The sequence below is a fragment of the Lipotes vexillifer genome, unplaced genomic scaffold (assembly GCF_000442215.2).
Source record: "Lipotes vexillifer unplaced genomic scaffold, Lipotes_vexillifer_v1.1 scaffold395, whole genome shotgun sequence".
Classification (NCBI taxonomy): Eukaryota; Metazoa; Chordata; class Mammalia; order Artiodactyla; family Lipotidae; genus Lipotes; species Lipotes vexillifer.
Window position 1 is genome coordinate 2,291,204 of NW_006797390.1, and position 11,767 is coordinate 2,302,970.

The 11,767-nt window shown below is 40.2% G+C and overlaps 1 protein-coding gene across 1 annotated transcript in view; it reads right to left on the minus strand.

Annotated features, from left to right (window-relative positions):
• Positions 1-10,761, minus strand: part of A2ML1 (alpha-2-macroglobulin like 1) — a 45,758-nt gene extending 34,997 nt beyond the window's left edge. Inside the window, 6 exon segments of the mRNA XM_007469361.1 lie at positions 463-622; positions 1,343-1,363; positions 8,771-8,823; positions 9,546-9,708; positions 10,026-10,209; positions 10,697-10,761. Coding sequence (XP_007469423.1) covers positions 463-622; positions 1,343-1,363; positions 8,771-8,823; positions 9,546-9,708; positions 10,026-10,209; positions 10,697-10,761 — 646 coding nt within the window.
• Between the last annotated feature and the right edge of the window lie 1,006 nt (positions 10,762-11,767).

Here is an 11,767-nt window from a genome sequence, read left to right on the forward strand (position 1 = left end):
ATAAATAATCCCTCTGGGTGTTTTGTTTGTTTTTTTTTTTACGTAAGAAGTGGATTTATTTAGAGAGAAACACACTCCACAGATAGAGTGTGGGCCATTTCAGAAGGCGAGAGGCCCAAGAATATGGGGCAGTTAGTTTTTATGGGCTGGGTAATTTCAAAGGCTAATAAGTGGGAGGATTATTCCAACTATTTTGGGGACGGGGCAGAGATTTCCAGTAATTGGGCCACTGTCCACTTTTTGATCTTTGATGGTCGGCCTGGGAACTGTCATGGCTCTGGTGGGTGTGCCACTTAGCTTATGCTAATGTGTTACAATGAGCGTATAATGAGGCTCAAGGTCCACTGGAAGTCAAATCTTCCACCATCTTGGACCTAGTTCCATAGTAGATTTTACTTCCCTTTTGCTGATTTTGACACAAGATTATGTCCACCACTTTGACCTACTAATTCTCCCACCTACCATATTCTTCCACACTGAAGGTGCCAAAGGCCTTGCCCTCTGCCACAGCCACACTGTAGGTGCCTAGCGTCGCCTCTGGTGCCAGTTGGAAGGACAGGTCTACAATGCCTTCCTTGGGTACCACGTTCAGCCACTGTGCAATCCTATTGTCGTTTGGATCCTGTGTCCATTAAAAAGAAATCCCATGACGTGCCTGCCTCTTTGATTCCCACCCTGCACTGCAGAAAGCAGGTAAAGAAGCAAAAAGAACCTAAAGAATCCCACCCATTGCTCGTGACCCCCATGGTCTGTGTCCAGGAAGAAAAGGGCCCTTGTGGATTCAAACAATCAGACTGAGTCCTTTAAAATGTTATCATGTTTCAGAAAGTGGGCTTTAGGGTGCCCTTTACAAAGAGTGATTATTCTTGGTCCCTTAAGTGGGGCAATGCTGAGGGGACTGATGCTAAGATACCTGAATGATAGGTAATTTGACAGAAAAATGGAGGGGAAGCTGTGAGGAATTTCGCCTTCTTAATACTTCTCACAGCTATTCTTGTCATGTTCAATGGTTGAGTGTCCGTGATAATAGCCAACCCAAAGACTAAGAGTACAGAACAAACCCTCATTGGATTGATACAGTGCAGAGAAGGTACAGGCATCAGAGTAGGAAGGTTCATCACTATAGAGGTTGGTGTCCTTATTTACAGAGGTTTAACACTGAGAGGGGCAGGGTGGGCAGAGGCAAGAGAACAGGCACAGCTTAGGCGGGATTGCAGGTACTTTGTGCTGGTGCAGAGTCTCAGGCTCTGGGCCAAGATCCCAGAGTCGTTGCTGACTTCAAGCTTTAGCACCAACCACCTTCTCCACAACTGACAGAAAAGAAAGAGAAACTTCTACTTACTTGCAGTTCCACAACGGAGTACTGAAAAGGAAAACCAGATAATATGGGTTAAAGAAGAACCATCAATAAGGATAGGCTTGCTGAAAGCAAAATGTTCACGAAGGCCTCTCTCTTCCTCTGTTGCCCACTCCTTCCTTTCTAAATGTCTCTTTTGTGCCCTGGAAAGAGTAACAGTGGGGCAAAGGCTTACTGGCTGGCGGAGGAGAAAGAAAGCTTTCCTAAAAGGATTGCCAGTCTCCAAATAATTTGAAGAAATGGGACTACAGACCCTCAGCATCTGTCAGTGCTCTGTGACTGAGCTCTTCCACAACATGCCCTAAGAGAAAATATTATTATCTGGAGGCTCCACCATGTTGAAACCTCTTCTTGGTAGCTGACGTTCTCCTGGCCTCCTCCTCCACTTTCTGAGTGCCAGTGGGCAGGAATCTTTCAAGCATCGCAAAATAATCTCTTAAAAAAAAAAAATGTTTAAAAGAGCTCCATCAAAGGATCACGTACCATTTCCTCAAGCAAATGGATATTAAAACCACTAAGTTTAATTGGAGAATGAGTCATTGTGCTAGTTGTCAAAGTGTCACCCCAAAATTACTTGCTAGTTTCAAAAAAAGGACACACCTTATCATTGGAGAAATTAGGCTGTCATCACCTTAACTAAGTAATCAAACTCACCATCACTAATAATGGGACAACGTGACATTATGTGCCTCCAGAGATGTATTTGAGGTTCACGGCATTACCTATTTTTCTTTCACCAAATATTTTTACCTAAAGTTTAGCTTAAACCTAATTAAGACTTCAGAGCTACTTCCAGAAGATAAAGGAACAAATTATATTACACAGTTAGGAAATAATCAGGCAAATCAAGAATATCAAATATTCCATAAGACAACTAGGCTTCCTCAAAAGTCAATATCATATTCCAGAATGCGGACATTCTATAAGTCATCTAGCCTGATCTCTCTCTCACTCTCTCTCTCAAAAAAAAAAAAAAAAAAAAAAAAAAAAAATCAATCTAATAAGAAAATAAGGGGGATCTGTTTAGATTAAGAGACATTTTTAAAATGTAACAATCAAATGTAATGCATGAATTTGATCAGATCATAGTTTGGAAAAAAAAACTCAGTTATTTGGAAAAATTAGAACTGAACATTAGATGATATTAAATAATTATTGTTAATTTTCTAAGGTGTTATAATAATATGATGATTATTTAAGATACACTTTTAAAAGATGCAGGCACCTAAATAAATAAAGCAAATATTAACAGACATAAAGGGAGGAATTGACAGTAACACAATAATAGTAGGGGACTTTAACACCCCTGTACATCAATGGACAGGTCATCTGGAAAGAAATGCAGTAGGGAAACAGTGGCTTTAAATGACTTATTAGACCAAATGAACATATATATGTTCATATATATATGAACATATAGAGAGATATATTTATATATATAATATAATATAGAACATTCCATCCAAAAGCAGCCAAATGCACATTCTTTTCAAGTGTACATTGAACATTATAGCATGATAGACACATGATAGGCCACAAAAAGAATCTCAATAAATTTAAGAAAACTGAAATCATATCAAGTATCTTTTTCAACCATGACACTATGAGACTAAAAATCAACGACAAGATAAAAACAGCAAAAAACATAAACCCGTGGAGGCTAACCAACATGTTATTAGACAACCAATGGATCACTGAAAAAAATCAAAAAATAAAATACTTGGAGACAACAAAAACAAAAACACAATGATACAAAATCTATGGGATGCAGCAAAAGCAATTCTAAGAGGGAAGTTTACAGTAATACAAGCCTACCTCAGGAAATAAGAAAAATCTCAAAAAAACCCCACAACCTAACCTTACATCTAAAGGAACTAGAAAAGAAGAACAAACAGAACCCAAAGTTAGTGGAAGGAAATTATAAAGATCAGAGCAGAAACAAATGAAATAGAGGCAAAAAAAAAAAAAAAAAAGAAAGAAAGAAAAGATCAATGAAACTAAGAGCTGATTCCTCAAAAAAGATAAACAAATTGCTAAGCCTTTAGCCAGACTCATCAAGAAAAAAAAGAGAGGGGCCCACATTAATAAAACCAAAAATGAAAAAGGAGAAGTGACAATCAACACCTCGGAAATATAAAGGTTTGTAAGACATTACCATGAATAATCACCCATCAATAAAGTGGACAACCTAGAAGAAATGGACAAATTTCTAGAAATGTACAATCTCCCAAGACTAAACTGGAAGAAATAGAAAATATGAACAGACCAATTATCATTAATAAAATTGAATCAGTAATTTTGTAAAAACTCCCAACACACAGAAGTCCAGGACCAGATGGCTTCATAGATGACTTCTATCAAACATTTAGAGAAGAGTTCTCAAACTATTCCAGAAAATTGCAGAGGAAGGAATGCTTTACAACTTATTCTATGAGGTCAGCATCACCCTGATACCAAAACCAGACAAAGATATCACAAAAAAAGAAAATTAAAGGCCAATATCACTGATGAACATGGATGCAAAAATCTTCAATAAAATGTTAGCACACCAAATCCAACAGTACATTAAAAGGATCATACAACATGATCAAGTGGAATTTATCCTAAGGATGCAAGGACGGTTCAATACCTACAAATCAATCAATGTGAAACACCAAACAAATTGAAGAATAAAAAGCATGTGACCATCTCAATAGATACATAAAAAGCTTTTGACAAGATTAAACATCCATTTATAATTAAAAAAAAAAAAACTCTCAACAAAGTGGGTATAGAGGGAACATACCTCAACATAATGAAGGCCATATATGACAAGCCCACAGCTAACATCATACTCAACAGTGATCTTCCTCTAAGATCAGGAGCAAGACATTGATTCCCAAAGAAGTAAAACTGTCATTGTTTATAGACAGCATGATACTATACATAGAAAATCCTAAAGATGCCACCAAAAAAAATAACTAAAACTCACCAATAAATTTGGTGAGGTTACAGATACAAAATTAATATACAGAAATCTGTTTCATTTCTACACACTATCAGAAAGAGAAATTAAGAAAATGATCCCAATTACAATCACATCAAAAAGAATAAAATACCTAGGAGTAAATCTGAGGAAGTAAAAGACCAGTACTCAGAAAACTCTAAGACACTGATGAAAGAAATTGAAGATGATACAAACGATGGAAAGATATAACATGCTCATGGATTGGAGGAATTAATATTGTTAAAATGACCATACTACCCAAGGCAATCTACAGACTCAATGCAATCCCTATCAAAATACCAATGGCATTTTTCACAGAACTAGAATAAATAATTCTAAACTTTGTATGGAAACACAATAGATGCCAAATAGCCAAAACAATCTTGAGAAACAAGAACAAAGCTGCAGTCATCATGCTCCCTGATTTCAAACTATACTACAAACCTATAGTAATCAAAATGGTATGGTACTGGCACAAAACCAGATACACAGATCAATGGAATAGAATAGAGAGCCCAGAAATGAGCCCACACATATATGGGCAATTAATCTACAACAAAGGAGGTAAGAATATATAATGGGGAAAAGACATCCTCTTCAATAAATGGCGCTGGGAAAGCTGGACAGCACATGCAAAAGAATCAAAGTGGTCTACTCTCTCACACCATACACAAAAATAAATTCAAAACGGATTAAAGACTTAAATGTTAAACCTGAAACCATAAAAATTTTAGAAGAAAACATAGGCAGTAAACTCTTTGACATTGGTCTTAGTAATTATTTTTTGGATATGTCTCCTCAGGTAAGGGAAGAAAAAGCAAAAAATGTTTAATGGCACTACATCAAACTGAAAAGCTTTTTCACAGTGAAGGAAACGATCAACAAAATGAAAAGGCTGCCTACTGAATGGGAGAAGACATTTACAAATGATATATCTGGTAAAGGGATAATATCCAAAATATACAAAGATTTCATACAACTCAACATCAAAAAAAGCAACCCAATTAAAAAAAAAAAAAAATGGGCAGGACTTCCCTGGTGGCGCAGTGGTTACGAATCTGCCTGCCAATGCAGGGCACACGGATTCAAGCCCTGGTCCGGGAAGATCCAACATGCCACAGAGCAACTAAGCCCATGTGCCACAACTACTGAGCCTGTGCTCTAGAGCGCCACGAGCCACAACTACTGAGTCCATGCACTGCAACTACTGACCTGCATGCCTAGAGCCCGTGCTCCACAACAAGAGAAGCCACCGCAATGAGAAGCCCGTGCAGTGCAACGAAGAGTAGCCCGTTCGCCACAACTAGAGAAAGTCCACGCCGCAATGAAGACCCAATGCAACCAAAAAATTTTAAAAAGAAGATGTAATATATATAGATATATATAGATATATATGTATATATATAATGGAATATTACTCAGCCATAAAAAAAAATGAAATCTTGCCATTTGCAACAACATGGATGGACCTAGAGGGCATTATGCTAAGTGAAATAAGCCAGACAGAGAAAGACAAATACTGTATGATTTCACATATATGTGAAATCTAAAAAACAAAACAAATGAACAAGCATAACAAAACAGAAACAGAGTCATAGATACAGAGAACAAACTGGTGGTTGTCAGAGGGGTGTGGGGTGCAGAAAGGAAAGAAATAGTCGAGGGTGATTAAGAGGTGCAAATTTCCAGCTGCAAAATGAGTCATGGGTATGAAATGTACAGTGTGGGGAGTATAGTCCAAATCTATGTAATATTTTTGTAGGGTGACAGATGACAACTGGACTTATGGAGATCAGTTTGAAATGTTTAGCAATATCAAATCATTATGTGATGTAACAGGTACTAACATAGTGTTGTAGGTCAATTATACTTAAAAAACAAACTCATAGAAAAAGATCAGATTTGGGAATTCCCTGCGGTACATGATTAGGACTCGGCGCTTTCACTGCCGAAGGCCCAGGTTCAATCCTTGGTCAGGGAACTAAGATCCTGCAAGCCATGTGGCGTGGCAAAGAAAAAGATCAGATTTTTTTGCTACCAAGTCAGGGGATGGGGGGATGGGGAACTGGATGAAGATGGTCAAAAGGTACAAACTCCCGGGCTTCCCTGGTGGCGCAGTGGTTGAGAGTCCGCCTGCCGATGCAGGGGACATGGGTTTGTGCCCCGGTCCAGGAAGATCCCACATGCCGCGGAGCGGCTGGGCCCGTGAGCCGTGGCCGCTGAGCCTGCGCGCCCGGAGCCTGTGCTCCGCAACGGGAGAGGCCACAACAGTGAGAGGCCCGCGTACCACACACACACACACACACACACACACACAAAAGTACAAACTTCCAGTTACAGGAAACGTAAGTACTAGGGATATAATATATAACCTGATAAATATAAGTCACACTGCTGCATGTTATATATAGAAGTTGCTAAGAGATTAAATCCTAAGAGTTCTCATCGCAAGGAAAATTTTTTTCTACTTCCTTAACTTTGTATCTATATGAGATGATAGATGTTCACTAACCTTATTGTGATACAGTACTCTATGTACTGTATCATACAGTACTGTATGCCAATTATATCTCAATAAAACTGGAAAGTAAAAAACAGTTATCTCAGGTAATAGCTCTCTTTCTGGCCCAATCCCACCCATACACACAACCCCACCCCCATCTACATTCTTTTAGGCATTTAGAAGTAAAAGTTTCTCCTGACTCTCTGGGACCTTGATTGCCTTCAGCTCAAAATAATCCACATGCCAAAGTGGCACATTTGGGGTGGCAGTTAAGGAGCTGGGGAGAATATTCTGCCCTCCTTCCTGAAGGGAAGAATAGGACATGTACAAACCGGGCTCTTTACACAATAAGGAGGCAAGTATCACTGAGATTACTGTGGATTGCTATAAATTCTACAAAAAAACACAACAAACAAAAAAAACCAGTTCCTCAGATAGCAAAGTACTTTTCTCACACAGGGAGTCAAGAAGCAGATTTGGACACCAGTCAGGCAGAAGCAGTCTCTGGAAGGAAACAAGTGTTCAACTAGGAAGATAGCATTTGCACTGGAAGCTGCCTGAGGCTTCTGAATAAATGGGTGTAGCAACCAAGTTAGATAGAATCAGTATCATGTATGCTTCAGTTGCTTGAGGATAAAATCTTGAGCTTTGTAAACTCACAATTTTTGCCACTCTGTTACCTAGTAAAAAAATGTTTAGTTAATTTCAGTGTTTCATTTGGAGTTTCCAATTCAGTGTTTCAAATATTCAGTATTTCAAGTTGGAACTTGGAGCAGGGGCTGACTAAAGAAATGGTGTGAGGAGGAAGGAGTAATTTGACAACAGAAATAGAGCATAGCTATGGAAATCAGAGCACCTCTCAGCAATTCGGCTCAATTTGAGCAGAGGAAAGATAATGTAAGAGGGGCAGCTAATGAGATCAACCTCCAAGGGGCAGGAGAGTCTAAAATAACTGGCTGTGGCTACACTTTAACCCTTGCCTACCCTCTTTTCAGCTCTGGAATCAACACTCTGTTTAAGAAGTAAGTACTTAATATTACACCCAACTGATAAAGAATACAGCTGATACATGAAGAAACTGAAAAGAATTCTAAACCGGGAAAGAAAGTAGTGGTTGGAGGAGGCTACCAATTAATAATAAGCTTATGGCTTCCCTGTGCACTGGGAAAGGAAAGAGCAGTTCTGAAAACATGGAGATGGAAATATAAGTAATGCTTTCTCCAAAATTATCTTTAAAATTTTCATTTGAATACATGGGCTGTAACTGAAGGAAAAAGAAGACAGCCAGGAGTGTCTGAGAGGTCTTTCAAAAGCACTTAGAAATGACACAAGAAAAAAAAAAATTGAGAGCAAACCTATCATAAGGCTAATGATTCTAGCGATCAGGTAGTTCAAGGAAAATTTAAGTATTCACCAAATGTTACCACATTTTTACCTTTGGCAACAGAACTTTACCTTAAAAGAATTGTCTGCTCTATAAATTACCTTGCCTCATAGCAAAAAAAAAAAAAAAGACGGTGGGGGTGGATATTCTTCTTTCTTCCTTCTGTTAAGTACACTCCTGAATTATTTCTTAGTATTTGAACTGCAAAGCCACTAGGTGTCACTCCTGGAGGGAAAGTCTTGAAGTTTGCAAGAAACTCTTTTAGAAAACAGCAGCAAATGGAACCATCTCTCAGCAATGTTAACCTAATTGATATTCTCAGCTATCAAACATGGCAGCTAGATGCCTCTGCATGTTTTCAGGCAGACAAGGGCGGGGATGATTTGGATGTGTGCCCGGAGTCTAGAACTCCAGTTCCCACAAGCGTTCTGCACTTAGAGGGCCTCCCCACCTGGAAAGATCTCTTCTCCTCTTCCCTCTTCTCTCTGTCAGCCCTACCCCTTTCCCTTTCCCTGTCCCTCTTCCCAACTAAATTCTCACCTGGTCATTCACTGGAACAAAGCTGCTGGTGAGGGTGACGATGCGAAAACGCACTAGAAGGAAACAGGCATCATTAGCAAAGGGGATTTTTCCCCCTCTCAGAATCTTTCTTTCTTCCACCCTTTCTGCTTCCTCACACATACTTCTTAGTCGGCAAAATCCCATCAGATTTTACTTTTGTAATAAAACCTAGTCTGACAGAGAGCTCACACCCCAAACGGTTTTTCTTCATGGCTCCTGACTTTGAAACCTCAGAATGGAATCCCCTTCTAAGGCAGAAGGAACAAATACGAATCACAGGGCTCAGGCCAAATGCCCTTGATGATGTTTTCTGATTTGTACACAAGCAGCTTGCTGTGAGAACCAGGGATCCAGTTACACCTGCCAAATTCCATTCCAAGAGAAATGTGTATTTCGTTTTATTTTATTTATTGACTTATTTGTGGTTTTGGCCACACCACTCGGCTTGTGGAATCTTAGTTCCCCGACCAGGGATCAAACCCAGGCCCACAGCAGTGAAAGCACCGGGTCCTAATCACTGGCCCACCGGGGAATTCCCTGTATTTTGTTTTAGATACACACACACAGTAGCAGCTCCACCAACTAGTCTTTTGCGTTTGTAGTACTGCATATATTCAACACCCATAACCCTTCATCCCTCCAGACCCCCCTCTCTTCCTTGGTCCATCGGCCTGCCACCAACCTGCAAAGCCCCTCTACCGATGGGTGCAGCTGTTCCCAGGCTTTTGTCTCATCCCATCTGTGTGCCTCTTACCTTGCTGCCCTGGGTTATAGACAGGTTTGTCAGTTTGTATAAAGATGCCATTCTGCTGCCTCTCAATTAGAACCTCTTTCCTCTCCTCAAAGCTGATTTTATTTCCAGTTCCTCTCACCCGGACCGTGGCTACTTCTTCTCTGCCACCAGAAGGAAGTGGTACCTGTGGCCAAGACAAGGGAGCTCTGGGAAGGAGTAGGAGCCTCTGGGGGGGAAACAGAATCAACCCGTCTCAACCCAAGAGGGAGAATCAAAGGAAAGAAATGAGTTAGATGGGGGTAGCAAGGGTAGAGCCATTAAAAAGTTGCCAGAGAATAATATCAGAAGTTACGTCCAGGAATTGAGGTTTAGGAGAGATAGGTTTAAAGGCCATGGCAAAAGTAAAATTACAGAAAACATACTTAGAGAGAAATTAAAGTGAATACCCAGGGAGGAGAACAGGAAAGTTGAGGGCTACAGTTGGGCTAAGCCTGTACTTACCGAAAAGGACTTGCAATGTAAGAGCTTCGTCTTCGATCCAGAATGTGTTAGCAACGTGTGGGTCTTGCCCTTGGTCTCCAGACTAATAGTAAATTTTACATCATCGTACCCAGGGCTCAGATCCAAACAAACCTTCTGAGTAGAAGGGAACTTAAGCTGAGCTGGTAATGTCACCAGGTAGTTTCTATTGAAGAAGCAAAAGGATTTCAGGGCAGTAATGATACATCTATTTAATACAAAATTAATCCCTCTCCTGAGCACTCAGCATATAGCAATGAATTAAACAGACCAAGCCCCTGTCTTTATGAGCCTTATTTTCTATAAGGGAGAAGCAGAAAAGTAACACATAACTCAGTGTACAGCGTTAAACCTCCCACCAGTAGACCATCATTGAGAACCTGGACCTAGGGTACCAGGGAGGAAATTAGTTCTCTTACAGAGAACAGGGTACTGGGAGGCTACTATATTTTAATACCATTTTTTTTTTTAAGTTTCTTCCTGTCATCTTACCTTTTCTCTCTGGGTAAAGGAAAAGTAAAACCAAAGAAAGGAAAAGATAAGAAGGAAATTAAAATAAACCGGAGGTTATCTCCTGTTCCCCACAGTTATATTTGAGAAGGATAGACGAAGAAGCCGCCTGCCCTAAATCAACGCTGACACCAGACACTTACAGGGGGTGTTTTTCTGCCATGGCTGGCAATAAGGCCAATATTCCTAAAAGGAGTTGAGCCCACATCTTTGTGGGTGGGACAGATTCCCCAGGACCAGGAACCAGAGGTCTGCTCACCCACTGTAGCATATATATGGAGCTATGGCTGATGCCGCAGCCAATCACCTTCTGGGGCCTCAGGCAGAGGTGGTATACCAGGGAAGGGCTTCTATTCACTTCCTCAAATTTATTTCTCCCTGAAACATTCACACTGACTCAGCCAGTCTATAAAACCTGTTTGGGGAAAAAAAAAAAACATGCTGAGTATTCATAGCGGTAAAGCTCTAAGAACAAGTTTTAGATCCTTCCCTTTTTTCTGGCTTTATTCCAAATTCCCATCCCCATTGGATCTTTTTCTCCCTTTTTATTATTCTATTAAGACTTATTTGGGGGACTTCGCTGGTGGTGCAGTGATTAGGACTCCGCCTGCCAATGCGGGGGACACGGGTTCGAGCCCTGGTGTGGGAGGATCCCACATGCCGCGGAGCAGCTGGGCCCGTGAGCCACAACTACTGAGCCTGCGCGTCTGGAGCCTGTGCTCCGCAACGAGAGAGGCCGCTACAGTGAGAGGCCCGTGCACCGCGATGAAGAGTGGCCCCCGCTCTCCGCAACTGGAGAAAGCCCTCGCACAGAAACGAAGACCCAACACAGCCAAAAAGAAATAAATTTAAAAAAAAAAACAAAAAAACTCACTCACGTAAAAAAGAAAAAAAGACATATTTGGGAGCACAGGAATAGGAGCAGTATCAATACAAAAGTCATATACATTTATCTAATTGGGAATTTTTTTAATTAATAGTAAGTATTATTGTGACTGTATGGAAATAGGAACATATAAACTCATAGAAGAAATAAAAAGTGGACAATCTTAAAGGGCAATTTCACAATACACATCAAGAGCCTTTCAGATTTGCATATTATCTGACTCCTATTCTGCGAATGTATTTTTAGAATGTATTTTTACGGGGAATGGGAGCAGGCACGTACGCAGAAAATGTGTCCACTCTGAGTTTCTTCCCATTGTTCTTTATAA